Below are 26,611 nucleotides of genomic sequence, written 5' to 3'. Positions count from 1 at the left end.
TTGCATGTTGCTAGAATGCTGAACAGGTTTCAGAGGAGCTTCCAGATTAAGGCAAACTAGGAAGAAAGACCTGGAGATTTACTTCCAAAACTCAGCCGATGAAAACATGGATCACAACAGTCCAATCTGCAACCGATCATGAGGATGGCTCAGGACCGGACAGGGTTTTGTTCCCTCGTGTGTAAGGTTGCCATGAATCCGGGGCCTACCCAGCTGCAGCTAACAACAACATTGTTATAAGTAGATCTAGTATAACGATGAAGAACAAGGGAGCCGAGCTCCAGCTTCACCATTTCATAGTGTGGCTTTGGGTAAGGAATGTAACTTCTCTAAGCCTGTTTCATCTGTAAAATTCAGATCATAGAAAAATGACAGGCTGTTTTGAGAGTTCCATGAGTTAGTAAACATAAACCTCTTAGAGTGTCTGATATACAGGATGCTACCGTTAAATGTTAGCTGTTATTATCATCATGGCGTCTTGAGTTTAATTCTTAAATGATCATTGATGAGGCAACAAAGTCTAAGACACACTGATAGTTTGGAGAAGATATTCAGAAGAATAAAACCGGATTCTTGCCCTTAAATAGTAAAAATTACTGAGTGGAACAGAGACATACAAACAGCATACATAAAATAAACGTTATCTAGGGAACCAAGCCAGGTGCAGTCGGAGCACAATGGAAAGAACAATTGGTTCTAAGATCACCGAGGAAGGATCACAGAAAACCTGACATTTGACCTTTAAATGATCGGGAATTCAACAGGGAGAACGTGGGGAAGGGAACAACACCTACAGAAAGGCATGGAGATCCAAGAGATAATAAGGTAATTCTGAATGAAATCATTTCCAAGAAGTTGTGCGCAAAAGTAGACTTACCGCTTCTGCACTGAACAGCAACAGCAGCAGCAGCAGAATATGGACTGGATGGTGTTATCTGAAAGGCAGATCATTCTCAACTGTTAGAAAGCCTTTAGTCCATGACATTGGGTAGAAGAGGCTGGTGATGCTATTCCAAAAGAGGAAATGTCTAAGAGCAGAGGCGATAAGAATTATTATAAAGTTTGTGCAAATTCTTGACCATGCCCTCCTTCACTAGTAGAAACCCAAAAAATGTCGCTAAAGCAAAAATAAATTACTGGCACCACAGCCAATGTGGTTTCCCTTCTCAGGCTCTTCTCCCCAGGTCTGGTTTATGCATTTCCTCCTCTGTGAATGATAAATGACCATTATATTCAACTTTATCTTGATCAGGGCTAATGTCAGCCAGCAAACAGGCAAAAGAATATGATAACAAAAACAACGTATTCCCAGAAAATCTGTTAGCGAGGATTTTGAAGTCCATCACATTTCTTAAAACGCTTCTTTAAAAGATATAAATTTTTGGTTCTCAGTTTTTCTGTGGCTTACGTCCAATATAAGCTGAATATCTAAAGAAAGAAATAACTAGTAAATGTGGATTATGCTTACACTTTTATTGTCAAGCGTATTCTTATTTAAGTTAAACGATTTGCCTTTTTTAAAGCCAGAAGTAATCTTTGAATTTCGAAGGGATGTTTTATTTTTATAGGATCTGCATCTCACTGTCAGCTCTCTCAAAAAATGACACAAAAGTTTTATGAAGGTGGCAGAGTACATTAGAGGCCGGTATTGGCTTTGAGGTCAGACAGACCTGGGTTTGAATCCCAGATGTGCAGTCGACTATATCTTGGATAAGTCCATTTACTTCTCTAAGTCTTAGTTTTCCCGTCTGTAAAAATGAGATAATAATACCTAACTCTTGCAGAGTCACAGCCACGGAAGCAGCAGTCAAGGAATCAAACAACACATTGCATTGGGTAAATCTGCTGCAAAGGACCTCTTTAAAGTGCTGAGGAGCAAAGATGTCACCTTGAAGACTAAGGTGCACCTGACCCAAGCCATGGTATTTTCAATTGCATCATACGCATGTGAAAGCTGGACAATGAATAAGGAAGACTGGAGAAGAGTTGACACCTTTGAATTGTGGTGTTGGCGAAGAATATTGAATATACCGTGGACTGCCAAAAGAACGAACAAATCTGTCTTAGAAGAAGTACAACCAGAATGCTGCTTAGAAGCAAGGATGGCGAGACAGCATCTAACATACTTTGGACATGTCGTCAGGAGGGATCAGTCCCTGGAGAAGGACATCATGCTTGGCAAAGTACATGGTCAGCGGAAAAGAGGAAGACCCTCAATGAGGTGGATTGGCACAGTGGCTGCAACAATGAGCTCAAGCATAACAATAGTAAGGATAGGGCAGGACTGGGCAGTGTTTTGTTCTGTTGTACATAGGGTCGCTATGAGTCAGAACCGACTTGATGGCACCTAACAACAACTCTTGCAGAAGTCTTATAAGACTGATGTTAATCTCTAACTATGACTTTGGACAAGCTACTTAACTGTTCTGTGCTTTAGTTTTCTCATCCATAAAATGGAAATAATAGGATAGTTACCATGTAAGGTTGTTGTGAGGATTAATTGAATCAATTTTCATTTCCCATTGTCCATAAGTCAGTGTAGATCAATACCTCAGACCATCTCTTTCCTTAACAAAGTGAACAAACTAACATACTTCTTAAAGTCTTGAAGAATTTCATTTCAACACTATCTTTCAGGCTACTTCTGAATGTGGCTAAGTACAATGGCTGTTTATTTCCTAGAGCCACTGTCATACCAATTACTCTATCAGTCAGGGTCCCAACAGGTAACGTGGCATAGCAAATTGGAATAATTTTAAAGGATTTATTTACAAAGGGACAAAATACAAAGGTATGGATGGGATGTAAGGGAACCATAAGAGATATTCAGGAATCTGGGACTAGCAGTAGTGGAACTACTCCCACCCTGAGACACTCGAGAAGAACAGAGGCCACTTTGAGAGTAGCAGTGATAGGCGCAGCCAGCTCAAGGCAACCTCACTACAACTTCTTCGGGACCTCTCCACGGGCTTAAACCAACGAGGAGCCAAAGGCTTGGAAGCATGTTGAATTAATCCCTATAGATTATTTTTCCAGGATACAGTGCAGGGCAGAGAATGAATAGCAAGAGGTAGAGATTACTGTGTCGTCTTAGAGGTGGGATATCACTTTCAATTCCTACAGTTCATCCTTCCAAGGTAGAGTAGGGTGGAGAAAAGTAAAGAGTTGGTCTGATGTGGTGAATGGAAGTTAACCCAGCACAGTAATAGATCATATTAGTTTCTTTCCTTTCACAAAAGTTAATCTTCCAAACCTCTATTCTTACATTAGGTACTTGCTCTTCTCTGATATGGACATTGCCTTTGCTCAGTGTTTGGCTGGCAGACACATTGTTGATCCAATGGTAAACGTCTCATCTGTGCTGGAAATATAGTTCTAGTCCAAGGCCAGGCAAAGGGCTTGCCTTTGTTCCCACTGCTGTTTCACTGCTCACCCCTGACTTATTAGCATTCTCTCTCCCTTTGCCTGTACCCCCAAATTGCCCTTTCTCCAAGGCCCAGCCCAAAGTTTATTTTCTGGAACCAAAAAAGACAAAAATAAAATAAATTACTGATTCCCAACAACCTGCAATAAATCATATATTATTCAATTATAGGATTTTTGCAGCTTCTGATTGTCAACTTTGTTCTGGTAGTGTTTCCATAAGGAAATGCCCAAAAACACTCCTTGGAGAGAGGGTCCATTAGCACTTGGGGGCCCTGTCTACTTTGGTGGGAGCCGGTCTAACTTACGTTCTTAGCAGTTTAGTCCAGTGCTGCTTTAGACACCCATGTACGTCTGTATTTATCTAAGCCAGGGGCTGCAAAGTCAAATATAGGTTACATAAGTAGTGAAGTGGGTCAGAATAAGGTATAGACTGTGGCAGAATCCTGTACCCAGACCTTACTTGCAAGTATTTAAATTCGAAAAATTTTAAATATTCCGTTTCCTATATCATCATTTTTTCCCCCTCTCTATGGGTTATTCCCATCAGCATTCAAATTATGCTGTTACCTTATCTATTGAAAACAAAACAAAGCAAAACAAATTACTCTGGATCTTACTTCATCAGCTTTGCTCTCCTTTATAGTCAAATCTCCCAACTGAATTGCCTTTATTTTGTTGTTGTTGTCAGTTGCCGTTGAGTCGATTCCAACTCATGGCGACCCCTTATGCTCAGAGTAGAACTTTTTCATAGAGTTTGCAAGGCTGTGATCTTTTGGAAGCAGATCACCAGGACTGTCTTCCGAGGCATCTCTAGGTGGATTCGAATCCCCTAGCTTTTGGCTAGTAGTCAAGCACTTAACCATTTGTGCCACTGAGGACTCCAATTCTCTCTTAACCCATTACGATCAGACTTTCACCCCTACCACTTTCCAAAAATTGTTCTTTCAGGGTCACCAGTGACTCCTGCAACACTAAATCCAACAGTTGATTCTAAGTCCTCATGTTACTTGACTCTCAGCAGCATTTGGTACTATGTCCCATTGGTTTTCTTCCTACTGTGGCAGCTGTTCCTTCTCAGTCTCCTTTGCTGCTTCTTCTTCTTCCTCCCTGACCTCTTAATGTTAGACTTCCCAGGGCTTTGGATCTCTTCTTTTCTCTGTCTCACCCATTCCCATGATTATCTCATTCCTTCCTGTGGCTTAAAAAACCATCTATCTGCTGATGACTCCCAAATGTACCCCTCTAGCCCAGTTCTAATGAAACTACAAACTCGCATACCCAAATGTATTCTTAAATTCTCCACTTGGATTCCAGTTGCAGCAGGGGGTAGGGAGGTGACACCGAACCCATTGCTGTTGAGTCCATTCCAACTCATAGCAACCCTATAGGACAGAGTAGAACTACCACATAGGGTTTCCAAGGCTATAATCTTTGGACACATTATCAGGAACGACCAGTCCTTGGGGAAGGACATCATGCTTGATAAAGTAGAGGATCAGTGTAAAAGAGGAAGGCCTCTGGTGAGATGGATTGACACAGTGGCTGCAAGAACAGGCTCAAACACAACAACAATGGTGAGGATGGCACAGGACTGGGCAGTGTTTCTTTTTGTTGTACATAGGGTCTCTGTGAGGTGGAATTGACTCCAAGGCACCCAACAGCAACAACAACTATCTTTACAGAAGCGGAGGACCACACCTTTCTCCTGTGGAGCGGCTGCTGGGTTTGAACCACCAAGCTTTTAGTTAGCAGCAGAGCACTTTAAACATTGCATAACCAGGGCTCCTTAGGACGCCAAGTAGATACCTCAACTTAACATGATGAAACCTAAACTCCTTTTCTTCCTCCCTCTCCAAACTTGCTCTGCCCATCCATTCTCATTTTGTCAATGGCAAATCCAATCTTTCCGGTTGCTCAGGTCAATAATCGGAGTCCTCATCGACTCCTCTCTTTCTCTCACACCCTAGTCCAATCTGTCAGGAAAGCACACTGACTGACTTTAAAACACAGGTAGTCCCCAATTTACGATGTGTTCGAGTTAGGAGGAATCGAACTTGCCACCGTCAGTTTGTTTTTGTGCATGTTATCGTTATTAACATGTACTAGATACGATGTTGCCGCATGTAATTTGCTGGTTTTATCGTTCTCAGATGTTTGCTCACAGATGTTCAATTTTATGATTTACCTTCCAAAACATTGCGGCACAGATTTAGTTTTCTAAACTAAACCAGGGGCTTCAGTTGCTTGAAAACATGGACCAAAACGCTGATCACTTTGCTAAAAGTTGATAGGTGGATTTGGGAAGCAGTAAGATGTTACAATAAAATATATGAAGAAAAAAAGAAAGGACCATATAGACAACCCTCACTAATTTTCTGCCTGAAAACGCTACCCCATTCCTGGGGATAATCCAGATGATCCAGAACCTTCCACAAGTGGAGTTATTACTGCAACTGACAAAATGCCAATGTCATCCAATTCTTCTTCATCTTTGGAGTAAATGTTTATGATTTGTGTATTTTTTATGCATGTAAGTATGTATTAAAATATATCTGTAAGTTTATATGTGATGTTTCTAACCTCCAATAATGTTTTTAACCCCCTAAAACAAAGATCAAATTTATAAAGATACTGATAATAAAAGACAATAATAATGAAAACTAAAAAAAAATGAGTTATTCGACTTACACTGGAGTCGTAAGAATGAAACCCCTTTGTAAACCGGGGACAACCTGTACAGTAAAACCTGGGAGACCCAAAATTCAATGAGACTGCTTTGGTTTTTCAGGTCTCTTAAGTTTTCTGCCTTTGACAGGGTACAGTCTTACCACTTTTCTATCACTCCTTTTAGTGGAAAATATTTGTTTTCCTTCTCTGACAGGTTTCTGCCTTACATGTGTTCTGAGTTTTGCAGGTTTTACTGTATATCCAGAATCATACTGCTTTTCCCCACCTCTTCTTCACTAATCCGGTCCTGGCCACATCATCTTATCTACATTACAGCAATAGCCTCCTAGCTTCTACCCTTGCCCACCTACAGTTTATTCTCAGCACAGCCGGCAGAGAAATTTTTTTTTAAATATTTTATTGTGGCTTGGCCGAAAGTTTACAGAGAAAATTAGTTTCCCATTCAATAATTTATACACATTTTGATTCGTGACATTAGTTGTAATTCCTTCAGTGTAACAGCACACTCCACCCCCTTCCTCCCAGGGTTCCCCATTTCCATTCACCCATCTTTCCTGCCTCTTCCAGTCCTCAGAACTTTGTTTTTGGGCAAATGCTAACCTTTTGGTCTCATCTGTTTGATTGTTCTGAGGGTCAGTTCCTCAAGGTGGTATTGTTCTCTTTACAGGCCTGTCTGTTGTTTGGCAGAGTCATCAATTTAAAGGTTAAGTCAGATCACGTTGCTCATTGTCTCAAAACTCCACAGTGGCTCCCTATTTCACTCAGAGTTAAAGCCAAATTTCTTTACAAGTGCCTGTAAAATCCTCTGTGATCTGGCCTTCTGTTACCTCTCATCTTCCCTCTCATTCTCTGTCTCTTTTGCTTCCTCTGCTCCAGCCACACTGCCCTCCTTCCTGCTGTCTGTCACCCTAGGCTCTTTGCTTTTGTTTTGCAGCACTCTTCCCCCAGGTATCTGTATGCTTAACCCCCTCCCATCCTTCCAGTCTCTGCTCAAATCTCACCTTCTCAATGAAGAGCCCTCTAACCAATTATTGTTGCCATCTGTGCCTCCTTACTTTGGGGTTCCTAACTTTATTTTTTTTCTGTTTTGATAGCATTTCTATTTATCTACTTTCTAACATACTATGCAATTTATTTATCTTTTTTTTTTTCTTACTGTCTGCCCTGCTAGAATATAAGCAGGATTCTTTGTTTTTTTCACAGTTAAATCTCAAGAGGACATTCATCACACCATACACAACAACCAATTCAAAATAGATCAAGGATCTAAATGTGAAAACTAAAATCATAAAATTCTCAGAAGAAAGTATAGGGACATGGCTGTGGGACCCAGTTTTTAACGATGGATTATCAGGTATGACAACAAAAGCACAAGCAGCAAAAGACAAAATAGATACATAGGACCTCATAAAAATTGTATACTTTTGTTCATCAAAGACTTTATCAAAAAAGTGAAAAGACAATTTATAGATTGGGAGAAAAATTTCAGGGACCATGTATTTGGTAAGGGTCTAATATCCAAAATGTTTAAAAAAAAAACTTTTATAACTTAACAACAAAAAGACAAATAACTCAATCAAAAAATGGGCAAAGAATTTGAAGAGACATGTCACCAGAAAGGATATTCAAATAGCCAACAAACAAATGAAAAGACATCAACGTGACTAGTCATTAAAAGGAGATGCAAATCAAAACCACAATGAGATACCACCACTCTCCCGTTAGAACGGCAATGATCAAAAAATGGAAAACAACAGGTGTTGGTGAGGTTGCGGAGAAACTGTAGCCCTCCTCCACTGCTGATGGAAAAGTAAAATGGTACAGCCACTGTGGAACAGTTTGGCAGTTCCTCAAAAAGTTGAACGTAGAACTGCCATATGACCCAGCAACCCCAGTTCGTGGTATATACCCAGAAGAAGTGAAGGCAGGAATGCAGACAGAAGCCTATACACCAATGTTCGTTGCAGCACTTTCCACAATAGCCAAAACGTGGAAACAACCCAAATGTCCATCAACAGATGAATGGATAAACAAAATGTGGTATATACACACAATGGACTACTTACTCAGCAATAAAGAGAAATGAAGTCCTGATGCACACCGCAACATGCATGAACCTGGAAAACGTCATGCTGAGCGAAATAAGACAGGCACAAAAGAACAAATGCTCTATGGTATCACTTGTATGAAATAAGCAAATTTTTTTTTTTTTTTTTAAAGATTATTAGTGTTTACCAGGGATGAGGGCGAGGTGGTAAGTGGGAGTTTTTGCTTAGGTGGTATTGAGTTTATGTTAATGGCGGTGGAATCATTTGGGAAAGGATAGTAATAATGGTTGCACAACATGAAGGATGTGATCAATGTCACTAAATTATACAGGTAGAAATTGTTGAATTGGCAAACACTTTGTTGTGTGTATTTTCACCATAATTAAAAGAAAACTCTCAAGAGGTTAGAACAGTTTGACATATAATATGTGCTTAACAAATGAAAAGACTCCCAACTACGTATGGTGTTGTATTAGTTTCTTATTGCTGCTATAACAGAAACGCCACAAGTGGGTGTCTTTAACGAACATAAATTTATTTCTTCATAATTTAGGAAGCTCGAAGTCGGAATTCAGGGCACTGGCTTTAGGGGAAGGCTTTCTTCTCTGATGGCTCTGGGGAAAGTTCCTTGTCTCTTTTCAGCATCTGTTCTTTGGTACTCTTTATGTGACATCTATCTTCCCCCATCTATGCTTCTTTTTCTCTGTGTCTAATCTGCACTTTTTATATCTCAGAAGTGATTGGCATAAAACATATCCTAACTGATATGGTCTCATTAGCATAACAAAGCAAACTCCATTCCAAATGGCTTACTTACAAGTACAGGTAGTCCCTGACTTACAGTGTGTTTGAGTTACGACAAACCGGACTTACACCTCATTGTTAGTAATATGTACTACGTACAATGTTGCTACAGGTAATTTGCTGATGTTATCATTCTCAGATGTCACTCGTAGTTGTTCAAAGATTGGATTTACAAAGATACTGGCAATAAAAGGCAATATAATGAAAACTAAAAAAAAAAAAAGAGATATTCGACTTACGGCAGAACCGACTTAGGACGGAGTCATAGACATGGAACCCAATCATAAATTGGGGACTACCTGAATGTTGTTGTTGTGTGCTGTTGAGTCAATTTCGATTCATAGTGATCCTATAAGGATAGAGCAGAACTATCTCATAGGGTCTCCTAGGCTGTAATCTTTACAGGAGACCTGGTCAGCAGTTGGAACCCACCAGCCTCTCTGCAGGAGAAAGATATGGCAGTCTGCTTCCATAAAGCAGTCCATCCAGAGGTACCTCAGAAGACTGGCCCGGTAGTCTGCTTCCGTAAACTATCAGCCATCGAAAATCCTATGGAACAAAATTCTCTGACACGTGTGGGGTCACTATGAGTCAGGGTCAACTCGACAGTAACTGGTACTGCTATTGGTTAGGTGGCCTGTGGGTTTCTTTGTGTAGGCCTCTTCTCTCACAGGGCTTCTCAAAAGTAGCACTTATTGATATTTTGGACTAGATAATTCTTTGCTGTGGGAGTTTTCCTGTGCCTTGTAGAATGTTTCCCAGCATCTCAAGCTGGGTAACTAGATGCCAGTAGCAACTACCACCCTTGTCTTTGCCAGTTGTAAAAACCAGAAATGTTTCCAGGCATTGTGAAAGTTCTCTGGGAATAACATCTCACCAAGCTAAGAATCACTGGGCTAGATTGTAAACTTTTTAATTTCAGGGACTGCGACTTATTCTTTTTTGTTTTCTTCAGAGCGTCCAGCATTGGTGCCTGGCATAGGGCAAAAACTCAACAAATAGCTCTTAGAATAAGACCTCACTCATCTCTACACCATCACATTACACACGGGCTGTACTTTTCAGTAACTCGTTCTTTTGTGTGGTGTTTCATAACTTGATGCTGGCCACACAGAAAGTTAGGTTGACCATGACCTTTTAACTAGGTGGAATAGCAAAATTCAAGAATACTGAGCTTCCGGGGCTTTAGCTAAGACTTGTGGTAGGTCATAAGTCTAATCTTTTCTTCAGGTGTTAAAAAGAAATAATCATAAAATAAAAGCTTATCTGAAGTGAAGAGTCAAACCATGAGATGCTAAATGAAATGGTTAAAAATTCCTGGTGTTCAAAAGTTTTTTTCTTCTTTTCTGTATTAGGACAGTGTATGGGGGTGAGAGTCCCTGGGTGGCACAAACAGTTAAGTGCTTCACTACTAACTGAAAGGTTGGTGGTTCCAATACCCAGAGGCATCATGGGAGAAAGATCTTCTTCCAAAAAGGTCACAGACTTGAAAGCCCTGTGGCGTGCACACACTGAGTCACCGTCAGTCAGAATCAACTCGATGGTAACTGGTTTGGTTATGGGACTGAGCAGGCTTTAGAGGCTGCCAGACCTGGAGTCAAATCACTGCTCCATTACTTTGTAGCAATAACATGATTCTGAGCAATTACTCCAGCACGTTATCTGGAAACGTAGGCAGTAAAGCCTGTCTGCCAGGAAAGGCAGCTCCCCATCTCTACCAACAAAGCACTTACCATACGCCAGGCAATGTAATAAGATCTTTATATGTGTTAACATTGAGGTAGGTCCTATTCTTATCCCCATTTTACAGAAAAAGAAACTGAGTAATAGAGAAGTTCAGTAATTTGTCCAAAGTCCCATAACTAAAAAGCAGCCGAGCCAGAATTCAAACCTACAGAATTTGGCTTAGAGCCCATGAGCATAACAATGAAACCATTCTTGTGGATTAGAAAATTAAGTAAGAAAGCTGAGGCAAAGCACCTGGAACCCAGTGGTTACTGACCTTTCCCCTCACTGAGTTTCCCGTCACTCATTTAGTGAGTATTGGGTACATCTAAGGTAAACAGATGGAAGCAGGTATGGCTCTTCCTCTGAAGATAAAATAGGGGACGAAGGCAAAGTAATGCAAAGCTGATCTTGAGCCCCCAACTCCTCTGCCCTGAGCCCAGTGTCTATTCTGGCCTCAAAGGAAGACATTCCCACTAGAGTCCATTCTGTGCCAGAGTAGAACTGTGCTCCACAGGGTTTTCAACAGCTGATTTTTCAGCAGTAGATTGCCAGGCCTTTCTTCTGAGGTACCACTGGGTGGACTCCAACCTCTCCATTTGCAGCTGAGCAGTTACCTTTTGCACCACCCGGGGACACAGTCGCTAGCAAATAGTTGGTGCCCAGTAAATGATTGCTGAGTAAATAAAAGAAAAACCATGAAAGCCAAACAGCTCCCTGGAGTTCTCCTGTTTGGCATGGCTTTCTAAGACACTACGCTTCGTTATCTGTAAATTAAACTATTGGAACAAAATTTATTCCAAAACAGATATCAAGGATTATTAGATTCCGAGTCGTTTTCAATTTACAGCATCACAGGTCTCCTGGGTAAGTGGGAAGCTCACTTCCGCGCATAAACTGTGATTAGAAAAGTAATTCTTTGAATCCTTTGGCTGATTAACAGGCAGAAAAAACAAATTTGCTTCTTTGAAAAATTCCCAATTTAGGCAGATACTCAGGCATACCAAGAGCCTTTGCCAGAGAGACTAAAATACCCCCGAGATGGACAATGACTATTTGCCTGCGGAAGGAAACGTGGTGATCTTCAAGATAAGAAGAGGCTTATTACCTGAAGAAACCGGAGTTTCCTCTCCTGGGCTTAAACCTATGCTGCTGGGCTCACCTGCTTCTTATCTCCAGGCAAATATCTTTAATTATATGCCATGTGCCTGCAAATCACGAAAAGGGCATTGCATCCAGACGTAATCTTTGTGACCTTTAGGAACTGGCGCGTTGAACCCCTAATTTTATTTGACATTTGTGTTCTTTCCTGGGAAGGCTCTGTCCCTTTCTCTCTACCAGGCAAGGTCCGTATTAGCATTCCTCCCACCTGCAGAGGCTTGTGGGTGCTACAGTAGGGCTCTGTTTGGAAATGTGTTCCCAACAGGGGGCACCGGAAGGGAACAAACGTGAGGAGAATCAAGAGCCATTTGTCAGAACAGTTCCTAAAGTCACCTTTCAGGATAGCAAATAAAAGCAGATGAGAAGCTGTGGAGCCACAGCCCTCCGGGGAGCAAAGGCGGTGTCACGCCCTCCTTTTCTAGTGTTTTGAGGTTTGCATCGGCGTAACCTCTTGTTCGTCCTCTGGCTTTCCGATGTCAGAGTTTCGTTCTGACAGTGCCTTAAGTGAAATTTATTCCTACTGAACTGGGCCATAATAACTGGCAGCCGGTTGGTGATTTTTATTTCAAAACATGAATAACTAGTTCCGTTTCCAGAGCTGCCTTGAGAGCAAAAGCAGGCTTGTCTCCCAGTCGGACGCTGCAGGTCATGTTTTTACAAGAAGCAATGTCTGGAGCAGTCGGCATTGCATTTGCAGCTGAAGGGCTGTGATGAGTGGGGAAAAGCCTTGAAAACAAAGCTGTGGCTCTGGAAAAGTGGCTCCGAGCTGATCCTATTGTTAGCTATAAGATATAACTTATTTTTTCCCCCAGAAACTTACAGAAAGGCCAATTTTCCTCATTAAAAAAAAAGTAAAACAAAAAACCAAACCGTTGCTATCCAATCGATTCTGACTCACGAAGACCCCATGTGTCACAGGGTAGAACTGCACCATAGGGTTTTCTTGGCTGTAATCTTCAGGGGAGGAGACCTGGTGGCGCAGTGGTTAAAGGGCTCAGGTGCTAACTGAAAGGCTGAACACACCAGCGGCTCTGCAGTAGGAAGATGTGGCAGCCTGCTTCTGTAAACATTACAGCCTTGGAAACTGTATGGGGCAGTTCTACTCTGTCCTATAGCGTTGCTGAGTTGGAATTCACTTGACAGCAGTGGGTGTTTTGTTGTTGTTGTTGAATCTTTAGGGGAGCATATCACCAGGCCTTTCCTCCGCAGTGCCTTTGGTTGGGTTCACACCAGTAACCTTTTAGGTTAGTACTCTGTCGTAAATTCCCACCACTAGATCCATTTCTTAAAGGGCTTTTGAAGACAGGCACATTTTAATTGAGTTAACCCCGTATTACCTCGAAAAAGCAACACACTAGCTAGCTTTTCTTCAGCATGGATTTCTCCCGCCAACTGGGCATTAGAAAAGGCTTTGCAAACACTAAACCAAGAGCTGAAACCAATGGAGGAGAAAAAGAGAAGGAAAGAAAAGTTTGAGTTTTTGTAAAAATGACTATTCGTTTTAGAAAGCTATCCTTTATTCTGAGTTTATGCCCTTCACATACTGGGGTGTTAAACGGATCATTTTTATGTGTGTGTCTTTCTCCTTCTGATATTAATATATCCATTCTTATAAGAAATGGTAACTAGATGTTAGACTTTTTAAATGCAGCGGACAAAATGAGTTAGCAACCCTGTGTGAGGCCCCCAAACTAACTTTTGACATTATACTTCTGTAGAATAGTAAACTGATAAATTTGGGAGGAAGATTACTAAGAATGGTGCTTCACTTGACTGGGACCTGAAGGGCACCATGTGTGGAAAATGGGCGAGAAGACTCTAGAAACCTGGGAAGTTGGATAGGGCACTGGACACCAGGGGAGGCAGTGTTCCTGGGAGACAGAGGGTCCTGAAAGCAAAGGCAGAAGTCCTCTCTAAGCACGGCTCATCTGTTTCACAGCTTCAGCCAGAACAAAGCCCTGGGCATAACACATATTCCCAGTACCCTGAAGCCCTCGTTTGCTCTACGCGGGCATTTTTTTTTTAAATCTCATCCCATTAATGAGCTGGTGCAACCTGGACTTTGCATTCATCTTGCACACAACTACTCCCCTCCCCCCGCCCGAGCTCACAGCTGTGTTTCCTAGAACACTGTTCTCTGTGATCTCAAAGTTCATCACAAGCTCACAGGCATCACGCCCAAGACATGTGGCCACGGACACCCAGCTTGTGATTCAAAGAAATGCTCGGCTGCAAGATCTGCTGGTACCACTGACACTGTGCTGGAAGGGGGAGTGAGATTCCTTCGGAGTCCACCCAATGGACAGTCTCCTATGTAACCCCTTAGGCATTTTAATCCTTGTCTCCACCCTTACAATTATTTATTTTACATATAGCCAAATCCTTCCCCTTATACTGTACAACCTTCAGTGTAGTTCTGACTTCAGGGAAATGAAGAGCATATGTTTACACAGCTTTTAATATTTCAAGGCTAATATTAAGCCACTGCTCAGCTTTGTCCTGTCATTGGGGAGGGTAAGGGACAAGTTACTACTTTTTAGGTTTTTCTCCTTTCCTCTGCTTGTTTTTATCTGAGTGGAGCAAAACCATAAGTTATTTCCAGGTCAGCACAACTTGGAATAGTCTTTTTCATTTTTTAAAATAATTCTACCAACAAGTGTTAGGTGATCTGGTTTAGACAGATGACATTTAAAAACTACCATCAATTTTTCCAAATTCCACCTGAAAACTAGAAATGCAAAACTTAACTTTGTTAGCTGTCCTTTGATTGCTTTGGTCTGACGTGACTGAGCTTTATTGAAGCTTGGGTCCATAGTCATTCAGAATTAAAATCAGAAGACAGTATTCCCCTTCCCTATTTTTTTATTATTTGCACAATAAGGCACTTACTGCTGAATCTTATAGCAAATTTAAATGTGCATTTCCAAAAATTGCACATTGGACTGAACAGTCTTCTAAATTACTTCAAAAATTAAGTTCATGCAGCACCTGTGATTTTTAACTATGGTTTCTTATGACATCTGATTAAGATGTGTGCAAAAGGGAGTCCCCAATTTAACAAAACCCACCAAAACGACTGTATTAGTTATCTAGTGTTGCTATAACAGAAATACCAAAAGTGTATGGCTTTAACAAACAGAAATTTATTTTCTCACAGTTTAGGAGGCTAGCAGTCCGAATTCAGGGTGCCAGACCTAAGGGAAGACTTTCTCCGTTGGCTCTGGAGGAAGGTCATTGTCTCTTTAGCTTCCACTTCCTGGTTCCTTAAAGATCTCCATGTGGCTTGGCATCTATTCTCTCCCATCTCTGCTTCCTCGCTTGCTTGTTTAATCTCTTTTATATCTCAAAAGAGATTGACTCAAGATACACCCTACAATAATCCTGTTTCATTAACGTAACAAACACAGCCCATTCCCAAATGGGGTTATAACCACAGGCATAAAGGTTAGGATTTACAACAGATATTTCTGGGGGACACAATTCAATCCATAGCATTCCACACTTTGGCCCCCCAAAATTCATGTCCTTGGCACATGCAAAATATATTTACTCTGTCACATCATCCCAAAAGTATTATACCAACTCCAAGTCCAAAATCTCATCTTCTGAATCATCTAAATCAAATATGGGTGAGATTTTAGGTGTATTCCATCCTGGGGCAAAACTCCTCTTCATATGTGAACCTGTGAAATCTATACTACAAATTATCTGTTTCGAAAGCACAATGGTAGAACAGACACAGGGTAAACATTTCCATTATAAATGGGAAAAATTGAGGGAAAAAAGGGATAATGGACATCCAGCTGGTCCAAAAACCAGCAGAACAATTTACATTAACTCTCAAGGCTTGAAAATAATCCTCTGTTCTTTGGAATCATCTGGGCAATGGCCCTGCCCTCCAGACTCTGAGTGTTGGCCATGCCCTCTGGATTCTGGGCTGAGGCCTCTCGACCTTGGGCTTCAGCTCTGCCTTCCAGGTCCCCTGGAACAGCAACTCTTCTCCTCAGCTTTGGGTGGCACAATTCTCCTAGTCCATCTGAGTGGCAACCCCACCCCCTCAGCCCTGGTAGGCCCTATTCTTCTGCCCCTTGGGCATGGCAGCCCCGCCCTCTCAGCTTTGGGCAGTAGCCCCATCTCCCTGGCACACCTTAATGGAAGCCCCACATTCTGGAACCTAGTTAGTGAAGATCTGATTTTTTTAAATCTAGGAGACTGTGGCCCCTCCCTTGAGATCCAGGAGACCATGGCCCCACCCTTTGAAATCAACAAGGCCCGGCTTCCCGTGCTCCTTCCAACAATTCTGCTAATCTCCAAGCTGTTCCAGGGATGGTCCTTTTCTTTTCTTTTCTTAGAGGACAAAAGATGTAGCTCCTTTGGCCTGTTTTCTGCCTGTAGAATTCCAAGAGGCAGACAGCGTACTTTCCTTTCTTTCTTTCCGTGTCACCTTCAGTCTAAGCTGATGGGTTTTCTGCTGTGGTAGCGGATTAGATCCATCAGTCACAGGCTTAATCTTTTTAACAAAAGATTGTGCAACCACACCCTTGGTGAAAATACTAGGACACACACCCTTAGTTTGTACAACAGAATTTTTCAAATCTTAAAGTTCTTTTTTTATTTTGCCCAGCTCATTTTTAATTCCATCTCTTTCCTCTTGCATTTTACTATAAGCAGCAAGGAGAAATCCTACAGCCCCTTTAAGATCTTGCTTAGAAATCACCTCAGCCAAATATCCAAGTTCATCACTTACAAGTTCTACCTTCCACCAAACATTTGATTGTAATTCAGACAAATACTTTGCCACTGCATGAAAAACATTGCCTTTCCTCCACTGTCCCATCACATGCTCATCATTTCCTTTTAAAGCCTTACCAGAAGCACATTTAACATCCACATTTCTAGCAACTTTCTACTGCTGGCACCATATGTATTCTCTAAGACTATAGAGACTTTCTCTATGGCTCTCCTTATTTCCCTCTGAGCCCTCACCAGAATTGCCTTTGACGTCCATAACTCTACCAACAGTCTCTTCAAGGCAATTTAAGCTTTACTATTAAACCAAAAAACCAAACCCACTGCTGTCGAATCGATTCGATTCATAGTGACCCTACAGGACAGAGGAGAACTGCCCCATAGGGTTTCCAGGGCTGTAAATCTTTATGGAAGCAGAACACTGCGTCTCTCTCCTACAGAAAGGCTGGTGGGTTCAAACTGCTGACCTTAGGCATCTTAAAACTCTTCCAGCCTCCACCTATTACCCAATTCCAAAACCACTTCCCCATTGTGGGCATTTATTAGAGCAGCACCCCCACTTCTCAGTCCCAAATCCTGTCTTAGTTATCTAGTGCTGGTATAACAGAAGTACCACAACTGGATGGCATTAACAAACAGAAATTTATTTTCTCACAGTTTAGGAGGCTAGAAGTCCAAAATCAGGGCGCCAACCTTAGGGGAAGGCTTTCTCTATCTCTGTCGGCTCTGGAGGAGGGTTCTTGTCTCTTCACTTGTTTCCTGCTTCCTTGGAGATTTCTATGTAGCTTGGCGTCAATCTTCCCCCATCTCTGCTCTGTCTGCTTATTTAACCTCTTTTAAATCTTGGGAAACCCTGGTGGCGCAGTGATTAAGTGCTGCAGCTGCTAACCAAAATGTTGGCAGTTCAAATCCACCAGGAACTCCTTGGAAACTCTATGAGGGCAGTTCTCTGTCCTATAGGGTTGGTATGAGTTGGAATTGACTTGATGGCAATGGGTTTGGTTTGGTTTCTGGCTTTTATATCTCAAAAGAGATAGACTCAAGCTACACCCTACACTAATCCTGCCTCATTAATTTAGCAAAGACAGTTCATTCCCAAATCAGATTATAACCACAGCATAGAGGTTAGGGTTTATGACACATATTTCTAGGGGACACAATTCAATCCATAACAGTGACTCACTGAGTCAATAGCAAATCCAGAATAAGAATTTGGTCTCCTGGCCTTCAGCCCTGAGTTCTTTACACTAAATATCATTTGAAAACAAACACTTTTCAAACTGACTGCACTTCTACACACACATACAGATTTATGGACCCTGTTATGTTTTGTGTTCTCAGTGTTGAACATTTACTAAAAAGGAGTTGTACTACCACAAATACTTTCTAAAATAACAAGCAAACAAAATTCTATCAAAACATCTGGAGAAATGATCTCCAAACTTTTACCAGTCCCACACCTTAGAAAAAACTTTCTCTGGTCCGGTGTTCAACAACAACTAACACGCCAGCTGAAAATAAATGACAAAGCCCATCTTACTTACAGGTGGAAAGAATCATGGCTGCACTCTGCAGACAGCATTCGGGTCTTCAGCAGAGCTCAAGTCACAAAAACACACACATCTTTGAACTGAAATCATAGCTCGCCCAAGACGTTTCTCACGGGCAAAGTTAACCCCACCTATTTTCCTGTTTTAAAAACCTCAAGAGCACTGGGTGAATGACAACCTAATGGCCTATATAAGAAAGCTCAAGAATCTGTATCCACACCTCTGAGGAGGTTGCTAGATAGTTCCTCTTCCCAAATGACCCCCGAGTGACTCCAAGAAATGTTTGTCAGAAATCGCAAAATTTTAAGGTGAAAAGGACCTTCAAATTCAGCAAATCAAACAGCCCTCTTTCAACAGAGGAGGAAATGGGGGCATAGATAGGTTAAGGGATTTGCCGCAGGCCACACAGTTAGCGGTGGAGGCAGAATTAGATTCCAGGTTTTGTAGTACTAAATCTAGAATATCTTGCCCTCTTGCTACTACTCACACTTCTGGGACCTTATTATGGAAAATTATTATGATCGGAGGAAAAGTCAGTCTAATAATACATCTAAAAGGCTATTGAGGCATGGCAAAAAATACAAAAACATTAACAATACAAAACACACTTGGAGGTTTCACATCATCCCATTGGAAAATACAACCCAAAAGGAGCAGCTTTAATGAAGACACTGAATATTGACATTGGCCTTTCTATTTACTGCCTTATAAACTAAGACCTATTTAGCATTCTGGGTGGATCCTTCTATTTTTGCCTCACCTTTTGCCTTAGCTATGCTTTCACATAGGTGTCTGGGTGGCACAAGTGGTTTGTGATTGCATACTAACCTAAAAGGTGGCAGTTCAAAGCTATGCAGCAATGCCACAGAAGAAAGTTCTGGCGATCCGCTTCTGTAAAGATGACAGCCAAGGAAACCCTATAGAGCAAGTCTACTCTGTAACACATGGGGTCTACATATTGGAAAAAAAAAATTTAAGTTTTAGTGAAATATTTAAAGATTTTTGAAGAAAGTATTTACAAATGTTGCTAGGTAATATCTAAGAACAGCAAAAGTATAGTGACTGTTAGGGTAAGGACTATCGCTTCTCTTTCACTATCTTGAACACCACCCAGCAAGCACTTACCACATCTCCTTAAGGTGAAAAGGAAAAAATATGATGGGGAGTAGGAATACTACTACTACTACTAATAATAAGAAAGTAGAAAAGTATGACAAAAATTTCCAGGTATAGCTTGCATATGACAAGCTTCTTGAAAGAGCTATAATTCACTTAAAAGGTGTGTATGTTTTTGTGATGGGGTAGTTAAACAGGAAGATGAGGAGGAACGTGGCAATGAGATTATGGCAAGACTTAGGGTAAATATGTTATTTTCTTTCCACTATAAAGGGCACAAAGGAACAAGGAGCACAGCCTTCAGCAGATGGCCTGCCTGGTGCCCAGGCTCCAGACTGGCCATGATGGAAAGAGGCAGTCCTTCCAGCCACAGCGAAGGCACTGCTCAGAGCAGCCAGCTCCAGCTTTCGTACACACACAATGCTCCACAGCACAGGAGAGACCCCAGCAGTACCCAGAGGGGCCAGAAATTCTAAAGGAAGGCCCTATATTTTCTTTGGCTTCCTACTTCATAATACTAAAAATAGTGTGTTGGATAATAAATGGTCTCTGCTTTTGATGATGGGCTATGTGTCTCCGGGGCTTATGAGAAAAAACAAAGGCTCTAACTCAGCTGGCGTCTTAGTCAGAAATTGTAAAGGTCAGAAACCCACTCAAGCAAACTCGGTAGTGGGGTCTATTGCAAGGCTATCATAGACAAGCTTGTGGATTCAGGACCCAAAGTCCAGCCAGGTCTCCTGAAAAGCACCTGGGGGGGGCGGGGAGCTGCTCAGTACATTGCTCTATTTTGCTTGGTAGCTGCCTAGACTGTTCTCTGCTTCTCTTGAGCATCTACTCCATTTTCCTCTTTGTCCATCGGCCTCTTTGTCCATCGGTCAATTTTCTGCTTCATTCCAATTAGCTGTGGACAATACGAGCAGAATCATTTAGTCCAAACATGTACACTGTTGGGGGCTTAAACTAAACCAGTTCCAGTTGCTGTCAGGTTGATTCGGACTCATGATGACCTTGTCGGTGTCAGAACAGAACAGCACTCCAGAACAGAAACGCAGAGTAGAATAAGAGTTTTCTGTGGCCGATTTCTTAAAAGTAGATCACCCCAGGCCTTTCCTCTGATGAGCCTGTGGACTCAAATCTCCAACATTTCAGTTACCAGCTGAACGCATTAACCCTTTGCACTACCCAGGAACAAAACTGGCTGCCATCGAGTCGATTTCAATTCACAGTGACACCACGTGTATCAGAGTAGAACTGTGCTCCATAGGGTTTTCAATGGCTGATTTTCCAGAAGTAGATCACTAGACCTTTCTTCCAGGGTGCCTCTGGCTGCACTTGAACCTCCAACTTTTTGGTTAGCAGCCAAGTGCGTTGACCACTTGTACCACCGAGGGACTCCCTTAAGGTGGACAGGCATCCCCAAACAGACCCACCAGAGTGAGGCAGGGGTATTCATGACGGAAGGGGTCGGTCCAGGCTTCTTTCTCTTCAGTAGGGAATAGCTGATTCCCAGAGGAAAAGGATTGACAGTGGTAAGGCATAGTCCTAAGAATATATTACAGTTGATATGTTACAGAGTTGAAAGTTTCAATTAAAAGACAACTCACGTTTCTTATAAATATATAACTTTATATATTATACATATTTACAATATATACAGCGTGCACATATTTTTCAATGTAATACTAAGAGCAGTTAGTTTTGTTCAAAATAAAACTTCAGTACTGATCTGAGGTGGACTCCTGATTCACTCAGAACCCACATTCTAGACAATGCCCTGGGCCCAGATTTCTGCAGAAGTCAAAGGGAGGAGAGGGGCTGCTGAAACACGGCTCTAATACCCTTCCCCTTCCCAAATACCCTGGCCTCCCACTGGCACCAGCTAACATGGCCCCATGTACAGCCCCACACTGGGGCGAGCCCCAGAGCCTGGACATAGTGCCCGGCACATAATGGACACTCGAGTGCCTGTGGAATGAATAAAAGTGAACGCTTTTAATCACCACCTCTCAGGCAGCATTTTCATAATCTGGAAGACTCGGCCACAGTCTTAGAGGTAAAGTTAGTCTGGAAGCAAATGCTTTAGGTGTTTCCATTTTATAAGTAAAACAATCTGCACGTTCAGGTGCTGAATAAATTAAAAACCACAAAGTGCCATTTCTTCCACGTGCTTTTGAATCTGGGAGCCACCGGTCACAACACCACTTTATCTTCCAAAAGATTCTTCACACTCGACTAGCTCGTCTATCGTGCGCAGCAAATCTTCAAAGGAAGGCCTTCCCTCTGGTTTCTACAATTAAAAATCAAAGAGAAGCTATGGGTTCCACAGTCTATTCCAAAATTTTCTGATTGTTCAAACTCACATAATATGCTACAGTGAAGCATTCATTGCTTTGGGACTGGGTGATGCCAAAATGTTGGCAGTTCAAATCCACTCAGAGATGCCTAGAAAGAAAGGCCTGGCAATCGGTTTCTGAAAGGTCATAGCCTTGAAAACCCTAGAGACTGACATCTTAAAACCAAATAATAGTTTAGCTTAACTAGTAAAAAATGTCTTCCTTGAGCTCTTTTAAGATCTATCTACATGGAATAAAACTGACAACAGCAACTTGAAAGATTAGATGGGAATCTCAGGAGGCAGTGAGTTTATGTTAATGGGGGAAAAACAACTCAGAAAAGGAGGGTGAGGATGGTTGCACAACTCAAAGAATATAATCAATGTCACTGAATTATACATGTAAAAACTGTTGAGTTGGTGTATGTTTTGATGTGTATATTCTTAACAACAACAAAATAAATAAAATGAGAAAAAAAAAAAACAAAAAAACCTTTGTAAGGCGAAGCCCTGGTGGTACAGTGGTTAAATGCATTGCTGCTACTCAAAAGTTTGGCAGTTTGAATCCACCAGCTACTCCTTGGAAACACTATGGGACAGTTCTACTCTGTCCTACAGGGTTGCTATGAAAATAAAAGCTATGAGTCAGAATCAACTCGATGGCAACAGATTTGGTATGGAGGGCAGTTCTACTCTGCAACACATGTGGTTGCCATGAGTTGGAAGTGGCTCGACTGCTTTGATTTGGGTTTGGTAAGAAGCTTTATTCAGTTTTTGAGTAAGGATGTGAGAGCAGGGTTTTAGGAAGAGTAGTCCAGCAGTAGAACATGCAGGATGGATCTGGGCAGAGACAGACCCATTTAGGGACACTTGCATGTCCCAATCCCAAAGCAATGAGTGCTTCACTGTGGCATGCTGTGTGAGTTTAAACGATGAGAAAATTTTGGAATGAATAAAGCTCCTTATTGCCAAATCAAACCCTGATCATTTGCAGTGCCCTTTCCCCACTCCCTACTTGCCCAATTTCTTTTCCCCCAAAATTCTTACATGGGCCCTCTGCTTTCCATCAGACCAAGCTTCACTCTCGTGTACACATGCCATGTTTATCCCTGCCTCCTCATCTTTGCTGATACTGATCTCTTTCCCCCAACATCACTTCCTGCCCAGGACTGCCCACCCCAATGTTCCTGTGAGGCATTATAGCAAGTCACTGGGAGTACGGCCTTTGGAGTCAGACAGGCTCCTGCTGATCTATGGCTAAGTGGCCGTGCATAAGCATCAACTTCATGAACCTGGGTCTTCTCATCTACAGGGTGGTAATAGCAAAACAGCCTACACCTCGAAGGGTTATTTTGAGAATTAAATCAGATAATATATGTAAAGCATTCGGTACAATTGAGCTCATATTTTCATCTTTCAAAAGTCATTTTGGTCTCTAATATCTTCTACACCAAAAAACCAAACCCATTGTTGTTGAATTGATCCGACTCATAGTGACCCTACAGGGCAGAGTAGAACTGCCCCATAGGGTTTCCAAGGAGTGGCTGCTGGATTCGAATTGTTGATCTTTTGGTTAGCAGCTGTAACTGTTAACCACTGTGCCACCAGGGCTCTGACTCTGAGGTGACATTTCATCACGTGAGGAAAGAAAACTTCCAAAGACTGTAAGAAAAGAGACCTAGGGAAGTTGCAGTCTAGAGAAAGAAATCTTCTCAGGTGGAAGAATGATACGTCAACCCTATAAGAGATCCAGTCAAAGAAGAACTACTAATTCTCCAGGCTTATTCCCCCTGTCCCTAAAATCAGGCAATGGTGGCCAAGATGTCCACTTGGGAGAGGGGCAACAACCTGTATTTACTGAATTAATTACTAGCATTTTCCACTTCTTCACATTCTCCTTCCTGTTATTCAGAACAGAGTTGATAGGATTGGCTTCCTACCTAGAGTTTGAAACCACTACGGAAGAAGCACCCACTCAGTAAAAACTGTATATTATCCACCTCTCAAGCCCAGATCCCCAAATGTTTTAGATTCAAAATGAATGCACACAAAAAATGTTTATACCTCCTGCCAACACCTCAACATCACCTCGTATACGTATATGGATGCCAACTTCGGCCGGCAGAGTCGGTGGCCGCGAGTAACCATGGTTACCACCTCATAGTTGGTGTTTTTTTCAAAGGGCATTCTGCCTTCAGTGAATACTTCCCACATTAAAACACCTGAAAAAAGGATAAGGGTTAGCCAATGCAATATCCACTTCTTCAGAGCAGTCTTGAGGAAACATGGACAATGGGACATACCAAATGACCAAACATCGGACTTGCTGCTGAAGCGGCTGTAATTAAACACTTCGGGTGGACACCACTTCACAGGAAATTTAGCACCAGAAGAGCTTGTGTACTGATCATCCAGAACGTACCTAGAGTGGGACACACCGTGGGGTTATACCTCTGAGGCACTATTCGCATTTCGTACATGTTCTTTAATTTTTTTTCTCCCTGACAATCAAAAACACAGTTGACTGACAAGTCCAACAAGCATCCGGTTGAAGCTAAATGTTTACCTCTGTGGCCACACCTGGTGATTTCCATCTTCCTCTCAGTTTTATTTACGTGCATGAGAAGGACACATCTTAAGGTTAGTATCTGCGCTTTCATTTTTCTCTCTTTTTTTTTTTTTAAAGCAATAGAGGCATAATACAATAAAAATTTTGTTCTTTGAAACAAAATTTCACCTAAAAGCTCAATACATAAAACATCTAAGGCAGAGCTGCTCTACAGGAAGTGGCGCAGAGGGTCTGGAGACACAATGCATTTAGCTCCCACAATTCCACAGAGCACAATTTGAAAACTATGGCATGTGAAAAAAGCATATTGCAAAGTAATGTACGTAAACGGTATACATTTATATACTATGGTATCATACCCCCCCCACACACACTCAAACACTCGAAACAACACTACATATTTTTTCTATGCGAACAAAGAACATAGGATACACATAAACCAGTACCAGTGGTTGCCCCTGGGCAGAATCTTTCATTAGGGGTGAGGGATCTAGGACTATAATATTTTTAGTATGTATTTACAAGAGGAATATATTTATGTATTATATGTTCATTTAAGGTTCATTTCTACTAGCTGCCCAAAAATATTCAAATAATTGCACAAGCTTCTTCTACTGTATAGACAAAGATTGTGACTCAGCAAAAAAAGAAGCTGCTGGCTGGCAGGCAGTGCCACCATAAGCCAGATCAAATTGTTCGTCAGTCAGGGGAGTCTGAATTTAGTATAGCAAAGGTGTTTTAGAGGGGTGGATGCAAAAGCACAGATTGCTCAAAGTCAAACATATGAAAGTTGAGGACTGCGTTGACTCAGGTATAGAATATCTTTACACAAAGCAAATAAAGAGCCAACCAGCTGCCATTGAGTTGACTCCAATTTATGGTAACCCCATGTGTGTCAGAGGAGAACTCTGCTCCACAGGATTTTCAATGGCCGATTTTTTGGAAGTAGTCGCCAGGCCTTTCTTCCAAGGTGCCTGTGGGTGGATCCGAACCTCCAAACTTTCCATTAGCAGTTGAGCATGTGAACTGTTTGCAGCACCCAGGGACTCCAAAAAAATAAAGTACACTGGGTAATTAATGTCCTGAGAGTCAGAAGTTCTAGAGCTTTCTCACCTCCTTTGGCCTGAGTTTCCTTAGTAGCTAAATTTGGCCCTATAAGGCTTGGCCTTGCCTGCCCTTACAACCCATCTCATACCCTGCTCCTCAGGCTGGCAATGGGCCAGCTACTCAGACCTTCTTTTGGTTTCTTGAGCAGGCCAAACTGTCCCAGACCTCAAGCTTTTGCACCTGGAATGTTTTATCCCCCGAGTTTCACCTAACTGGCTACTTCCTCCTTTTGGTCTCCATTCGCATATGTCCATCTCAAAGAGGCCATTCCTGCCCTAAACCCATCACTTGATGTCAACCTCCCCAAGTTATTGCTATTGCAGGGGTCTGCCAACTTTTTCTGCAAAGGGCGAGACAATAAATATTTTAGGCTTTGCGGGCCATACAGTCTCTGTCACAACTGCTCAGCTCTGCTCTTGTAGCATGAAAGCAGCCACAGACAACACATAAAGAGTGAGACTGTGTCCCAATAAAACTTTATTTATGGACATTGACATTTGAATCTCAAATAATTTTCATGTGCCATAAAGTGTTCTTCTTTTACAGAGAGTGTTGACATGTTGTGGGGTTATTCACCAATGTCATAAAACAATATGTGTACTAACTGTTTAATGAGAAACTAGTTTGTGCTGTAAACCTTCATCTAAAGTACAAAAAAAAAAAATTTAATTTTTTTCCCCAACCGTTTAAAAATGTAAAAACCATTCTTGGCTCACAGACAGTACAACAACAGGTGGTGGGCCAGATCTGGCCCATAGAACCCTGTTCTATCACATCATCCCACACCCCCACCCACCTTAGCATGTGTCACTATCTGGTTAAAAAAAGTATTCCCACGTCTTATGTTTCTCCCTCCTCCTGAATATAAACTGCATGTGGACAGGGACTCACATGTCTTGTTCTCTGCTATGATCCAGCCTAACACTGTGCCTGGCACATACAAGGCACCTAATTGTTTATGGATGGATAGATGGGCAGATATGTGGATGGAGGAATGGACAGAGGGAGACGGGAGGGAGGTAAACAAGGACAAATCAAATACTTTTTAAAGCCTTTTTCCCCCCAACACTCTATTAAAATTATAAAAATTAGGAGAATAAAAACATACAGATGTGGATACATTAAGAATTTTACCCCCAAACACACTTCTGTAAAAACAAGATTCCACACCAGGGAGAAAGTAGTGTATGTAACAGACTATAGTACCACCTAGTGGAAAGAATTATTAACATACAATGTGTACTCGGTTATTTTAAGGAATTTATTTATCTGAGAACCGTTAACAAGATTTCTTTTGTTTGGGTAAGCGTTTGAACAGCGTAGGTTATTCTCACAC

The 26,611-nt window shown here is 41.7% G+C and overlaps 2 protein-coding genes across 5 annotated transcripts in view; both read right to left on the bottom strand.

Moving 5' to 3' along the window:
* TXK (TXK tyrosine kinase) overlaps positions 1-18,220 on the bottom strand; it is an 81,698-nt gene extending 63,478 nt beyond the window's left edge. For 2 of the 3 annotated variants that reach the window (XM_049886306.1, XM_049886309.1), the window contains exons 1-2: positions 18,146-18,220; positions 878-935 (exon numbers count right to left, since the gene is read on the bottom strand). In XM_049886306.1, coding sequence (XP_049742263.1) covers positions 878-935; positions 18,146-18,161 — 74 coding nt within the window. In that variant the 5' untranslated portion in view covers positions 18,162-18,220. Of the gene's footprint in view, positions 1-877; positions 952-18,145 lie in introns of those variants that run through there. The other variant, XM_049886307.1, reaches the window with a different exon arrangement.
* Positions 14,976-26,611, bottom strand: part of TEC (tec protein tyrosine kinase) — a 153,328-nt gene continuing 141,692 nt past the window's right edge. For both annotated transcript variants that reach the window (XM_049886301.1, XM_049886302.1), the window contains exons 16-18: positions 23,903-24,021; positions 23,664-23,821; positions 14,976-21,554 (exon numbers count right to left, since the gene is read on the bottom strand). In XM_049886301.1, coding sequence (XP_049742258.1) covers positions 21,471-21,554; positions 23,664-23,821; positions 23,903-24,021 — 361 coding nt within the window. In that variant the 3' untranslated portion in view covers positions 14,976-21,470. The remainder of the gene's footprint in view (positions 21,555-23,663; positions 23,822-23,902; positions 24,022-26,611) is intronic.

Source organism: Elephas maximus, chromosome 5 (genome assembly GCF_024166365.1).
Source record: "Elephas maximus indicus isolate mEleMax1 chromosome 5, mEleMax1 primary haplotype, whole genome shotgun sequence".
Lineage (NCBI taxonomy): Eukaryota > Metazoa > Chordata > Mammalia > Proboscidea > Elephantidae > Elephas > Elephas maximus.
This window is presented reverse-complemented; position numbering and strand designations above follow the sequence as displayed.